General features: G+C 41.8%; 1 protein-coding gene across 1 annotated transcript in view; it reads right to left on the bottom strand.

Annotated features, from left to right (window-relative positions):
- Positions 1-4157: 4157 nt before the first annotated feature.
- The window catches only part of LOC102194929 (calcium/calmodulin-dependent protein kinase type IV), a 21186-nt gene continuing 10464 nt past the window's right edge, over positions 4158-14879 (bottom strand). The window contains exons 6-11 of the mRNA XM_005734970.2: positions 13576-13666; positions 12575-12649; positions 11449-11524; positions 11011-11137; positions 10275-10427; positions 4158-9688 (exon numbers count right to left, since the gene is read on the bottom strand). Of these exons, the coding sequence (XP_005735027.1) occupies positions 9176-9688; positions 10275-10427; positions 11011-11137; positions 11449-11524; positions 12575-12649; positions 13576-13666 (1035 nt within the window). The 3' untranslated portion in view covers positions 4158-9175. The remainder of the gene's footprint in view (positions 9689-10274; positions 10428-11010; positions 11138-11448; positions 11525-12574; positions 12650-13575; positions 13667-14879) is intronic.

The raw sequence follows: 14879 nt of genomic DNA on the forward strand, positions 1-14879 counted from the left end.
GGAATCGTCATGGAAACTGCAGTGACTTTCATCATCCTCATAAGGTAAGATGCTGCACAGAATAGTGAACTGTTCCTTTAACACTCACGTTTGTTCCACTGTTAGTAATGGTGGTTTGCTGCTGCTGCAGCTGCTGCACTGTTTGCTCAGTTCCCACCAGACAGACTTTCTCTTTTTCGATGGTTTTTGGCCCTGGGACCCAGCTAGTGGTGCATGTTGATGAAGAAGTGGCTGACTTTGATGCTGATGATGACCTTCTCAACCATCAAAACAAGTCAACAGGTACAGCTCCACTAGACAAACTGCACCACGGTCAGTACTGTGTTCGTATTCTGTTTGGATTTTGAGAGCTTCTCTTTAGAAACTAACAAAAACATGGAAACATAAAACAAGATGAAAGATCGTCTTTGTTTCTTTGTTTTTCCAGCATGCACAGCCTGTTTAAGGTCACTTCAAAACATCTCAGTCTGATTTACGTCCAGATTTTGGCCACTTCAAAACTTCATTTTGGTTCTCTTTGGAGCCACAGATTCAGAGGTTGGACTTTGCGGTGTGTTTTGGATCTGGCTTTGGATCCAAGTCTGCGTGAGCTTCAGTTCACAAACTGATGACCAGAGATTCTCCTTCAGGAATTTCTGGTAGAGAGCAGAACTTACGGTTATGTCCAGGAAAGAAAATTGCCCTGAGGCAGCAAAAAAGCCCAAGACCATCACAAAGCAGCCCCGAGACATCACCCCCGCGTTTGAGTCTTCATAGGATTTTGTTTTTATGAAATGCTGTGGTAGTTTTACCCCAGATATAACAGAATACAAACCTTCCCAAAAGTTCGACTTTTGTCTCGAGAGTCCACTGAACACTTTCCCAAAAGTCTTACAGATGTTGATGTTTTTATTGGAAAATTTGAGATGAGACTGGAAACCCCCCCATTTACAGCGGTCCAGGAGAGCTTTTTCCGGACGATCTGATATCCTCGTGGTGGTGTTGTTCCCTCGTCATCATAAATAATGTTGTTCCAGGTTCAACATTGCAAGTGACCAATCACCTTCTGCTGAACAAACGCCTTAAAAAAATCGACTTCACTTGCGAGAAGAGAAAGCGCCTCTGTAAGGACAATATGTATAATGCTTACCGTTTATTAAAGTATCCTGAAATGCAAAGAATTCAAGTTCCTGGATCGGCGGACAGAAGCGGTTTCTCTTCTCGCAAGTGAAATTGATTTTTTTTAAGGCGGTATTTTTCAAAGGCACAAAAGGGGGACATCACAACAATGTGATTGGTCACTTGCAATGTTCAACCTGGAGCAACATTTATTATGATGATGTGGAAACAACACCGACACTCGGATATCAGATCATCCGCTTTCCCCCCCTTCATAGATGGAAATAATCATTTTAAAACTATTTTGCTTTGACTTGGATAATCTTAAAATTTATGCAGCTTTGACCTTAAAAGATGTTTTAACATTAATCCCTGAGGGGCCACAGACAACAACGTTGAACTTTTTCAGTTGAGTAGCTACCACTTCCCCTACTTTATCTAATAAGGGAAGTTTGAGGGTCTGACACATGTAACTATGCAAAAAAGAAAACCCATTAAAACTCAGGAAGGGGGCAGATACTTTTTCATGGCACTGTAGAAATCACAGTAAGCAGTACAAAGGCGCCTGTCTGGGATCTGATGTTTGTGTTGTTGTTTCAGTGCATTTGACCTAATAATGGAAGTTTGGAAATTCATCTAAAATATTAAACACATCCATACAGTTCTGCCATTTTCTTCTGTTAACATGGAAAAAAATACTACAATGTTCTTTGTTTCCAGGTTCCTCCAACACGCCGTCTATTCAGTTGTTGTCGTCCGTGCGGCTCTCTCAGCATCCACGATCTGCTCCCCTCCTGGTCTGCCTTCTGACTGGACTAACCTCTCCTCAGCAGCACATCCTGTGGGGCCTGAATGATATGGTGCTGACATCAGTACGCCCTGAGCGGCCATGGAAGAAGTCAAAGCGGGGCTACAGCGCCACCTCAGTGAGGGAGGTGTCAACGGCAGACTGGAGGCTCACATCTTCATACTGGTGTGGAACAACGCAAGGAGGGAAAATGTACAGACAGAAACTCTGCTCAGAGGCTGAGTAACGGCTTGGAGGCCACAGGTTCGTGATCAATGACATTTAGGCGTCCTTGATCACGATTTGAGCTCATATTACTTAAACTCAGTATTTTTCTGATGGGAACGTTTATGTAAGGTAAAACAAACAAACATAATTATGAGGAATAATTCATGAAACAATAAAACTGATGGTAAAATTGTATTATTACAATTGCTGTTTCTCAGATTCTCTGCTATGAAGGTGTACAGAGGAAATCACAGCAAATAATTAAATGAATCCAAAGAAACCTTAAACTGGTATTCTTACTGGACATGATGGTCAGGCTGATATCATCTGTTTGAATTTAATTAATGGGCAGCACAGTGGTTAGCACTGTTGCCTGGGTTCAATTCCACCATCAGGCCGGGGTCTTTCTGTGTGGAGTTTGCATGTTCTCCCCGTGTTTGCGTGGGTTCTTGCCGGGTACTCCGGCTTCCTCCCACCGTCCAAAGACATGCACTTTGTGGGGAAAGGTTCACTGAAAAATCTAAATTGCCCATAGCTGTGAATGTGAGTGCGAATGGTTGTCTGTCTCTGTGTCCCTGCGACAGACTGGCGACCTGTCCAGTGTGCACCCCGCCCCTCGCCCTATGACAGCTGGGATAGGCTCCAGCGCCCCCCGTGACCCTGAAAAGGATGTGCGGCAGTGACTGGATGGATGGATGGGTTAATCGGTAATAAATCCAGGCTTTTATACAGAAAGACACACGGTAACCTGAAGCACATATTTCATGTTTCATAGTCATATTTAGTGTGTTATTTAGCCGCAGCATGATGGAACAGTGGTTGTTGCATCACAGCAAGAAGGTCTCAAGTTTGATTCCACTGTGTAGCCAGAACGTTTATGTGTGGAGTTTGCGTGTTCCCCCGTGTCTGTGTGGTCCCATGCAATTAGTGAGGGTAGGTTAATTGGCTCTAAATTGCTCATGGGGGTGAGTGTGAATGGTTGTCTGTGTTAACCTGTCCAGGTTGTACCCCACCTCTCTCCCTGTGGTTTTCATGGTTCAAAGGAGAAAGGGCACGACTTCCACTTGCATTCTCTGCTTGCTTACCAAGTCCTCAGTGTGCCCCTAGCATGGGAAACTGTACATTTTAACACTGGATGACTTCACATGTAGTCTGTACTAAAAAGTTGTAACAAAAAATCAAAGCAATCGATTCTGTGATGTTGAAAACGTCACCGTGCTCTCTGATGCATTTTGTCCTAATCATTGTTGGAAATGTGAATGCAAGAATTGTTTTATATTATCTTTCTATAAATCTGAAGAAAAGTGAACAGAAACTCTCGAAACGAAACCTTTGACCTTTCACCCCGAAGCCCGTGAGCTAACTGGTCAACACACTGGTCAGGTCAAACAACAGAACCTGGTCAGGAAAGTTCACTGACAGAGTATAAACGTGGATATACTCAAAGGCATGTTTGCATTTCTGAATTGAAATGCATGTAGATTTTTCTCTAACCAACAGATAATGCTCAGTGGGTTAACACAAATTACATTTTTTATTAGTCTTTTATTTATCCAGGTAAAAATCTCATTGAGATTAGAAATCTTATTTTCAAGAGAGATCTGTCATCATGGCAACAGAAGTCAAAAATAAACCATGTAAGTACATAGCATTTATATTTGTTTTATATTTATATGTTATTTTTTTACATAATTGATTTACGATCAGGTTGCACTGACTCTGTGTAATATCCTGAACTTAACCCATTCCAGCCTCCTCTTTCCTCTTTCTGATTCTAAATCTTTCCAAGGAATTCTATTTTCTGTCTGATTACATTGAAAGCGACACTTGAATTTAGACGCCATGATAGCATTTTCACACTAGAATTCTCTATTTTATTTAAAATTAGAAAGAGTATGACGAACAAAACGTGTGTATGATGAGCACACTCATTTGTCCCCAAAAGAAATACCAGAAAATACCAGAATACCGTCAACACTGCATCCGTCTGTCCTCCAAACGTCTTTGGCTGACAGCAAAGGTGTGGAAAGAAGACCAGAAGCAATGAGTGATTCATATCCTTTACTGTACATGTGATGCAAAACCCTGCCTGAAACATCCTGCAGCAAAAGTTCATTCAAACAGACCTCAGATCAGCTGAGCAGCTGTTACAGAGTCCTGCAGGATTCAAACTCCCTGCTTGCTTCTTCAATCTGATGTGATCAAAGGAAGTTAAATAATACATGCAAAGATACACGTGTAACAGCTCAGACTGTTACACTGTCACTTTATATGTCAGCTGTCAGAATCTTTAAAAAAAGGTACAATTATACTCATCAAACACAAAACAAATACCATTTACAGTTGTAGCCCCACCCACTTCAACCCCACCCTGCAAATCTCTAACAGGCTAGATAAATAGAAGCAAAATGTTCATGTTCTTACAGAAGCGTATAGATATAAATCAAATATACAGTTACATGCGTTCACCGCGACTGCTAGTTATCCAGTGTGTTCCGTCTGGCAAGAAGCTTTAAACACCTGTGCTCAGGTAAACGTGGCATCCAGCTGTGACACATCTGTCCAACGGAAAACTCGTGCTTTAACTGGATGGTTTAAAGAGGAACCAAATCACAAACTGAAATTCAAATCCAAAATATATGTTTTGTGACTGACAGTCTGAAACTGCAGGTTTGATATTTCCTTTTTAATGATTCATTACTTCCCATGTAACCATGTGAAAACCCGGGTGAGTGGTCTGAATTGAAGAGAATGATTTGATGCATAAATGCAAATACATTTTTTATCTAAATAAAATATGGGACAGCGATTAGACAGACTGTTGAATTTATGAGATGGTAAGCTTGTGATCAGCATGTCCACCTATTCATCAGTTTTCATCAATTGTGGGAGCAGTGTTGGTTACAGCTGTGGTTCCTCTTTAAAAAAAGAAAAGCCCTTCAGGAACAAATGTGCTCCTCTTCATAATCTGTATGGTGGCTGAGACAGAACACAAAGCAGAGACCTTTAGGCAGCTGTAAACACCACAGTTTACTGCTTAATGAGACTTTACTGCATCTCTTCACGTTTCTTCTTAAAGTGCTTTAAAATGAGATTCTTTTAACTCAGTTCTGAAAAGAATTGAGTCAAAAGAATCAAAAGATAGCTAAATCACATACCAGATATATGCATTGCTTCAACATATTAATATGATTTACAAATTTGATATATAATGACGTTCATCCAGCCTGGTGTGCTGCAGACATAATTAGCTTCTTTTCAAATAAAAGATTCGATCCTAAAATCAGCAGGGCGTCTGTGTGGGTGATTTAACCGCTGAGAATCAAAGCTGTGAGATATTAGCTTTAGTTATCTTCCAGACATGATGCTGTGATGCAGGTTTGCTGTTTGCAAAGTGAAAACGTCTCGATAAAGTAGAGACTGGACTGGTTTTATGTGAAGCGGTTCACTGTGGACTGAGCTCTCTGCTGAGAAACAACTGGAGGCAGATTCAACTGTAGATGATGTCATTCAGATGCAGTTGAGCATCCTTCTTTCACTTTCAGAAGCACAGTGAGAGAATACTGCATCATTCACCTTACGCTAATGGATGCAGCTTACGAACCAAGCTTGCTAGTGTCAGCTGATACATGAGCTATCCACCCTCTCATCTATTCAAAAAACCAACGTCGTGTCCATTCTTCATATGCAGTACAAGAAAACTGCTTGCCTGCAGTGAGACAAGGAACGAATGCAGAAAACAATGAAGTAAGAGGCATCTTGGCAAGGCTCTCCGTGATTTTTCGGAGATCGTGGCCTTGCTATCAGATGCTGATAAACAACATCTGAAGCAGCCAGTTCATCGCGAGCCTCCTGACCAGCCTCACTCAGTGATTAAGCAAACAAATGAATTGCTCTGTGTGAGCATATGTGCGGTCAGTTAAGAGGAATTTCCTGCACTGGCTCGTGATAAATTCAGGACTTGTTGACTAATGAGCTGTGGTGTCGTGAGTGGACATTGGACACATCAAACAAAATGTTTGAGAAACCGCTCGGTAGCCAATGTAGTGTTCTTACAAACTCCTCAAACAAACTCCAAAACCTCACAGCGATTAACTACTGTGGAACCAGCAAACAGTATAATGTTTCCTGCTAGGTAGCATACACTGTTGGCTGGCTTAAAGTGCTTGCTTGTGTTTTCTCAGACTTTCTGTTGGTTCTGTCTTGGCCACCATAACTTTAAGTGTAAATGTAAATTGGATCTTTCTTGTCTCATCTCATTTTCTTTCCAGATCTGCATCTTTTCATTTCATTTTGGAAGCCCCTGTACAAAGAGAGGTAGAACGTGTGGTTTTAGATCGGATGAAAGGGGTTTATTTTCCACGAAGGTCAAATTTGGTATATTTGGGAGCTTAAACACTGAACATGTTTCTTAGCGAGTCGAGCAGTAGATGTTAGTAATAACTTGTCTAAAACCAAACTACAGTATGTACAGTGCAAATAAGATCGCATCGTCACTGCTGATAAAGTGTAAACAACACAACGTTTTACGAGAAGATCACAAACACGAGTTACTTACCTGAACGCTACACACTGGAGGAACTCTATTTACTCATACAGCTGCGTAATCACGGCAGCGGGTGTCGGCGGTAAATAGTAAAAAGGATTAAAAAACTCAGAGTTTTACAGCAACATGAAAGTCTGAAGCGTCTGAGCGCGCATGCTAAAAAAAGGGATGCAGAAGAAGAAGAAAAAGCCGAGAAATGAAGCTGCGCTCTCTCTCCTTGTCCATGAATAAAGAGCATCCGTTCATGCAGGTGAGCGCCAAGTCATTGTGTACGTTTAATAAAATACAATCAGTCTCTGTCCTGAGCATCACAGGAAAAGTCCGCTTTCTGCGTCAGGAGAAGAAGAAGAAGCCCAAACATAATACTCAAGTCTCAGTTTGTCCCAGATCAGGACTTAAAGGAAAAGATCAGCATGGATTTCAGTTTCATGTTTTTGTGTTAAGTATGGAGGAAATTCCACCTACACCTGCCAACAGACAGAAAGCATGAACATTAAACCTGGGATAGGATAGAAATAATTGATTATTGCCTCTTTGTGGAAATTGAACGAATTCCTTTTCTTTTCAATTAGATTGTTAAATGTTTAGCTGCAGTAAAGGTCGGCCTGCGGTGCCACTCAGTTAGGGAATCCATACATTATCTGAATGTTGGACTTGAACTTGATTTTGTTAAACCCAAGCTGTGGTGCAAATCTAAATCACAGCAGGCACAATCACAATCTGGGCCCACAAACAGTCAGCTCTTTGCCAGATCTCACCCAAATGTTACCACAGAAAAGCTAAAGAAAAGAAACAGAGTCAAAATTTGATCCTAATTCCTCAGGTACCGGATACATTCATCAAGCCCACATGATAGCAGTCCAAGTCTGTTTACGAGATCTGGGCTGTTAAGTCTGAAGGTGGTGGAAAGTGGACTTAAAGCTAGCTGCTTCTTTATTGCCAGTATTATGCTATGCTAAGCTAACTGTAGGACATGTGAGTCATAGTCAAATTTAGCAAAAGTGTTTGGTGCAAAATGTTGTAATGTCCCTTTAATGTGGGAGTCTGCAAAGACCAAAATAAATGTTTGTAGCAAAAATGAAGCACTTTTTTCCTCCCTGAAGAAAACCTGTCGTTTATTTCTCCGGCGATTAACCTCTTTGATGTTAGATGCAGATTTTGTTGGTGAATCTGGGTTATTAAAAACTCTGTATTAATAAACTGCTCAGTCAATAACTGCATTTAGTTGCAGTAATCCAGAAACTTTCTGGGTGTTAGTTTTTACTTTTCTAATGTGTGCTCCATTAAAGTTTACTTTGAAAGCCACAGTGGCCTATTTATTCTGAAGTTTCCCCAAATCTCTACAACTGAGATAGTAAGTGCAGAGTTAGCAGAGTTAAAAATACTCCTCAATTCATCCTGTCAGAAATGAGCTATTCATCCGTCCCCCACACCCCCACCCAAAAAACACTTTCTTCAAATCTGCTAACTTCTGTAAGCCTGACACTAGGTAAGCATATACTGCCTGTAGCAGATGAAAACATAAAGATTTTGAACATTAAAAAATAATACATTTAAAAAGAAATACAAAAAACAGCAGAAAACAGTTTTAAGTTCTGAGTTTTTTGCATATATGGATAACTTTTACATACGTTCACCTTTTTATTTGAAATGTTAGCCATGTTTAATATTAACAGCTCAAACTGTAACCTATTACAGAAAATAACAAAAAATAAGAACTTCAAAAACAATAGCTCCCTTTTGATACCGGTTGTAAGTAAGAAGGTGTGATAACAGGCGCCATCGTCCAGTGTCACTGATCGAGTGCTTCATTTTGGTTGTAAACACACACGTCACTGGTTCATTTCTGTGGTAAGACAAATAAATTGTAGCTCTTACGAGTTATTTTATTATTCGAATTTCTTCCAAATATGTTGAGTCTTTGCAAAAATATATTGAGTCTTGCTGATGTGCTGAATAATTCAGAGCTACTTGATGAAGTGCTGTAGTGGGTGAGCTAAATGCTAACACACCCTCAGGTCCAAATGTGCACGGCCTTGATAACTGCTCCCCAGCATGCTGGTTATTTGTCACTGACTTAGCTTAACACGTCCACTGTCTCAGTGAAAATGAGCAAACAAGCTCGACAGTGCTGCTGAGACTGAAGTGCTTAACAGACAATTCGCATTTATTACATTTCTTGTGTTTTTAGTCAACCCTCACATAAACGAGTGCTGATGGGGGAAATTATTTTTACTTCTCCTAAATAATCGAAGGCCTTTATACTAAAAAACAGAAGCTAAAACACCTGCCCATCTTCAGAAATGTCCAGCGACCCCTCCATGAATCCGTATCTGTTAGCATGTAAGCCAAAGAGATCCCAGACGTGTGGTGATGCGGGTTAAATGTGAGCTGCAGATTTTAGGTTTACTGTAATTTGGTCCAAATGAGTTCATTTAGCTGCTGAAAGCTGAACGTTTTTTACTTCTGTGTGAAACTGAAGCAGAGTCGAGAATTTTTTAAATTTTGCCATGTGATCACTGGCAGTGGGTGGTCTTACTGGTAGGCTCCGCCCCAGATGTGAAGCCATTGCTGAGGTTGTTGGGACTCGGGGGTGAGCCCAGTGTGGGTGTGGCCCCAACTCTGGGGGTTGGCTCTATGACAGAGCAGCTTTTCTGCGGCAGCCGGGGTTGGACCAGCATGCTTTTAGGGATTACAGATACTTGTCGCAGCCCATCAGCGCGCAGTGGCGGTCTGGTGGGGATGGGCCCTGCGGGTGTGACATCAGAGCTGGGTAGTTTGGGGCTGTGTGGAGGAGAGGGGCTGAGGGCGTTTGGGTCAGCAGACTTCGATTCAACTTCCTGTGGCAACTGCTGGTCAGGAGGTGGAGCCTCTTTGTCTTTTTGGGTGGAGCATGCAGACTCAGGAGGCGGGTCCTGCTGCATGCTGCTCTGCCTGGAAGCCCCTGAACCTGGAATGTCACAGCTGTCTGTGCGACGCCGCGAACCTTCATGCATCCGACTTGTGGCCACGACAGCTTTCATGGCCGCCTGTCAGCACACAGAACAGTGAGTGAGCATTCAGGATCTTTTAAAAGTCTTTAAAGCAGTCAACTATGTTGAGTTGATATTTGCTTTCAGCTTCCTCTTCCCTGTTAAATATGTTTCTCTATTACCCTGTCCTGTAATTTCAATAAATTCAAAATGCCATGTAGAAAAAATGTGATTTTGTTACCAACTGCCCGCTCGAATGTAAATCCTGTGATTGTTGAATTTACATTTTTATGCTGCACCCAGGCTCACCAGAGCCAGCTTTACTAAGATCTTTACTGACCTCATTCATGAAGTTTGAATCATCTGAAAGCCAACTCTTGGTGGGTGGAATCTGGAGCCCCGGTGAAGTTTCACCTGCAGCTTAACTAATCTATGTGTGTGTGTATATAAAAGTTTAGGCCACATAGTATACAGGTGCAGATGCTCTGAGCAGATTTCATTTTGGGCTTTATGTACAAGAGTCATTCCCTAGTTTATCTCCCAAAATGTCAACTCAAATCTTAAAATGACAGAAAAGTCTTCTATGACCTTTGATGCCCACAAAACCAATCACTGTGAAATGAAACTATGACAAAGGACCAGCCTTAAGTTTGCGTCGAGCGTTGAACTCCTGTAGTTTCCTCTGGGTAGTATCCATATGAGAGAACCGGGCAGCTTTGCCCAGCACCCAGGGGTGCTGCAGGGCCTCCCGGACACTGAGGCGCTTGTGAGGGTCGAGGACAATCAGCTTACTGACCTGCGGACAAATCAGACAGGACAAACCAGGGCCTTCAAACAAGTCCAAGTCCAATCTACGAATAAATGTTAAGATTCAAGATGTAGAATCAGGCTCATATGAATTATCAAGTCATTCACTTCATTCTGAATTCAAATCACACCAAGAAATGGATCTTTAGTCATCCAGAGGTAAAGGCCAAGACAATTTAGTGTGTCAAGTCATTCCATAAATCTCAATATCATTTCAAACAAGTCTCCACTCAAGTCAAGTCTAGTTTTAGTTTAGCATAAGCCTTAGTCGTGTTAGTCGACACCAACCAAAGATCCAACACGTACCAAGCCGTCCAAAAACAGCATCACAAATATACATCCAAGTCCAAAGTGATTCCAGACAAGTTAATATAAAGTGTGAAGTCCCAGTGATGTCACCAATCCCAGTCAATGCCCAGTATAAAGTCTTTCAGGTCAGCTTAAGTTTCTACTACGCTGTCCTGGGCAGCGAGAGTTTAAAACATGTCTGAGAGCTTTAAAATAAAGTGTGAGGTCCTGCACTTCTTCACATTTAACATAAATAATAATGTCAAATCATTGGTGTAACTCACCAGATCCTTAGCATTGAGGGAGACCTCGTCCCACCACGGAGAAACAAACTCATAGTCACAGTTGAGGATGCGACTATACATGTACTGATCCCCTCTTGGGTCGAAGAAGGGCTCAAACCCACAGAGTCTGGGGAAACAAACCAAAGGAAAGAGTCTAGGAAAGGACGCTTATTTTGCCACATCCCTTCTAGATGAGAACCCACAGCAGTGTGTCGCTCTCAGATCCATTTGAAGGCAGCATTAAAAGCTTAATTGCTGTCTGAGGAAAGCAGATAAACAGGATGCAGACTTGCACATTATGTCATTGTGTTAAATGGCTGTCATGAATCAGATGGACCATAAAACTTATATACTGATGAGAGTGAGTCAGCGATGAATATTTTAGTATATATGTGTGAGTGTGCGCTTGGACTGGCAGCAAGGTGTTAATGGACTCACAGGATGTAGAGGATCACGCCCACCGACCACATGTCCACCTCAGGGCCGTAGGCATTTCCCCGCAGGATCTCTGGAGCTGCAAGCAGAGGAGTCTGTTAGACAGCAGATGGCTGACAGAAGCTCTAACAGAGAGTTTTTGAAATCCCACAGAGAACACGCCACAGGGAACGCCTTACTGCCCACTCGCATATATCACTGCAACGCAGGTGAATAAACACATCTACTACTGATACTACACCTACTACAGCAACATCTACAGACACCATCCAGAGCGTCAGCTGCCATATCGTCACCACTTTAACTTTCCCCACACCTCAAAGTGCTGCTCATTGGCTGTTACTACACCACCAAGTCCTGCTGCTGTGCCATGTCGTATCACTGAGATTAAAGGTCCCACACTATGCTGGAGTGTTTGAGTCTTCCTCAAACACGATGTGCTGCTGTGGGAGAGACACCATCCAGTCATTCTGCGTTTGGTCCTAAAAATCTGGGGTTTAAACAGAAATCCTCTCTGGATGGTGTTACATGTCCAGTACTACCGTGAGCAACACTGCAGTCGTTTTTGAGGATGTACTAATTAACTGACAACATTGTCAAAAATAGAAGCATCCTGCTCAGAGCAATGCTGAAAAATAATTTTAACGTTGTAACTTCTCATTATCTGGTCGTCCTTCAGCCTTCAGCTGATTAGAAGGATCACAGTGAAAATTGAGAATTTTCACATGACACTCGTAGCACTTCTCCATCACTCTTCTCTCATTCACTCGTTTATGCTTCTTTGCAGTAGTTTGTGTTGTCCTGTTTGTTGTTTCTGTGAGCTGAGTCTTATTTTTGCCATCGACTGTTTGCTCTGAGCCCGGGCTGGTCGCAGCAGATGGCAGCCCCACCCTGAGCCTTTTTCTGCTGGAAGTTTCTTCCTATTAAAAGGCAAATTTTTCTCTCTCTGATTGCCAAGTGCTGTTTATATCGGATCGTTTGACTATTTTGTGCTGTAGGCTTTCAACCTACAGTACAAAGGACTTTGAGATGACTAATGTTGTGTGATTGGAGGCCATATAGATAAGAATACAGTGAGCTTAAGTGAATGTGGTATTCATAGCTACGCTACACCAAGTTTTGTACTCACCGCAATACCCCGGAGTACCGCAGACTGTCTTCATGGTCACCTGGTCATCTACGATTTTTGAAAGACCAAAGTCAGCTGTAAAAGAAGAGAATATTTTCTTTCATTCAGACTGAAGCGAGATAAAAACCTTGTAATGCATTTGTTTTGTTCAGTTTCCTGTTTCTATATTAAGAGAAATGAGGGGGTGAAGCAGTGGAGGTGGAGGAAAATGTGTTTTTCTGCAGGCAAGTCTCTGAACTAAAGGAAGGTGTTGGTGGAGAAGAGTTTCACTCGAAAGGAACGGAGGCTTCCATCTGTATCTGTTAGCCGAGGGCTCGCTGGCCATCTGGACGCAGGAGCTCCTCCAAAAATGAACCAAATTCTGAGCCAACAATATGTTTCTGTGAGTTTTTACCTCTCGGACTAAACGAGCTCGAAATATGATGCAGTCACAAGTTTAATGCCTCAAATGCAGCCAAAGACACTGAAGGTTGAGCTGTATGCAAAACCTCAGTTTAAGACTGATGCTAAATCTGTATGCAAATGTTTGGGCTCTCACAGCAAACTCCAGTGTTCATGCATATTTTCAGGGCCACAAGACGACCACGGTTTGTGGTTATTTTAAGAATGCTGATTTTTATTTTACATACAGTATAAGCACAATAGGAGCTGACATAATTGAGGTGATAGGAGCAGATTTGAAAACAGTCTTTAGGGCAGTTACTGACATGTTATTTGCAAATGCAGACGGTGTTTAAAATTGAAGTAAACAAAGTAATAATTTCCTGTTGTTATGAGCCAGGAAACGAGTTTTGTTTTACTTTCATGTGTTTTAGATCATCGATGTCTCATCACAGTCATTCTCAGCATTTCCAAACTGCACTGTTTCACCACTGATGATAACAGACAGCGTGGTCGATAATAACAGAAAAATATTTTCCACAACTTGTGTTGGAACATGATAAACTTGTCATTTCATGCTGTTGTATTCAGATTTGGAGGGTATGTAGAGAGTTTGTTACCTATCTTCAGCGGAGCATCCAGAGACAGGTCGGCGTACAGCAGGTTCTCTGGTTTAAGGTCACGATGCACAACACCGTTCTCATGTAAATACTAAAGCACAGAGAAGAAAAGCATGAAAAACGTGGGAAAGATGATCGAATTGTTGCCTCATCAAGCGGAAACTTCCTGGACTGAAAAATGAAGCCAGAGCTTAAGTGCATTTACTCTAATGGCCACTTGAAGCTTGAGGCTGGTCCAAAAGCGAGTCAGTCCCCATAGACTCCCAATTTAAAATCCCCAACTTTGCAGCAAAAATAAACACGTTTCTAGCCTTAGAACTGGAATAGAGCCCAATATCAAAACTTTATCAAGGCGTAGTTTGCATCACAGGGCCATGGCCTCATCTCTTGACTATTCTTGTGGTGATGGTGCCTTTTACAGCATTTTAGTGCAAGTATCTGGTAAATAACAAAACGGTGTACTGTTGATTATTCTAAAGGACCAGGTTTTTTTTGTATGTTACTTACAAATAAAGACAAGCAATCTAGCTGAAAGGGTGTTTTTCTTGTTTCCACAGACGCGCTCTTGTTTTTCTTTCCACAGTGACACACAGTGCTTGTTCATAGGGCGATCTTTGATTGTTGGGATTACCTCTGTATCATTATAGGGTCTTTACCCTGCAATATAAAGCATCTCAGGGTAAATGTTATTGTGATTTGGCACTATATAAATGAAGTTAAATAGATTATAACAGCTAGATGTGCTTTGTTGCTTGGTTTGGAGACAGTGGCACTTTAAAAAGACAGGAAACTGAGCTGGAGGTGGCTACGGTGAAGATTTTCCAAAGAGCTGGATGGACAGCATTAGGAATGAGTACATCAGAGGAACAGCTCAGGTTGAGCAGCAAAGATGTGCGAGGGAGGGATGGTTTATATATTGGACAAAGGATGTTGAAGATTGAGCTGCCAAACAGGAGGAAAAGAGCCACAGAGAAGGTTCACGTTACGGCTTGATGTTGAATCACAAAATCAGTTGCTGACATTGTGAGGAAGTCAAAGAGCCTCCTTCATGCTGGTGAAGGTGTGGGGTTGTAATTCAGAACAGGCAGACGGGCTCTGTGTCGTTTTCCACTTCTGCTTTTAAATATGGATTTCTTTTTATATTTTGTTTCTAACTTCAAACACAACCTTGTAGGCTCTTTACTCAGATGCTGAGAATCTGCTGTTAAAGCTGTTGCTGTGTTCAGGGGCTGCGGGATGTTTCTGTGCTACAGATTAATGCCACTCACATCACATACAACAAATACAACAGTACTGTAATCCTG

This window comes from Pundamilia nyererei, unplaced genomic scaffold (genome assembly GCF_000239375.1).
Source record: "Pundamilia nyererei isolate P.nyererei 1_Seehausen unplaced genomic scaffold, PunNye1.0 scaffold00061, whole genome shotgun sequence".
NCBI lineage: Eukaryota > Metazoa > Chordata > Actinopteri > Cichliformes > Cichlidae > Pundamilia > Pundamilia nyererei.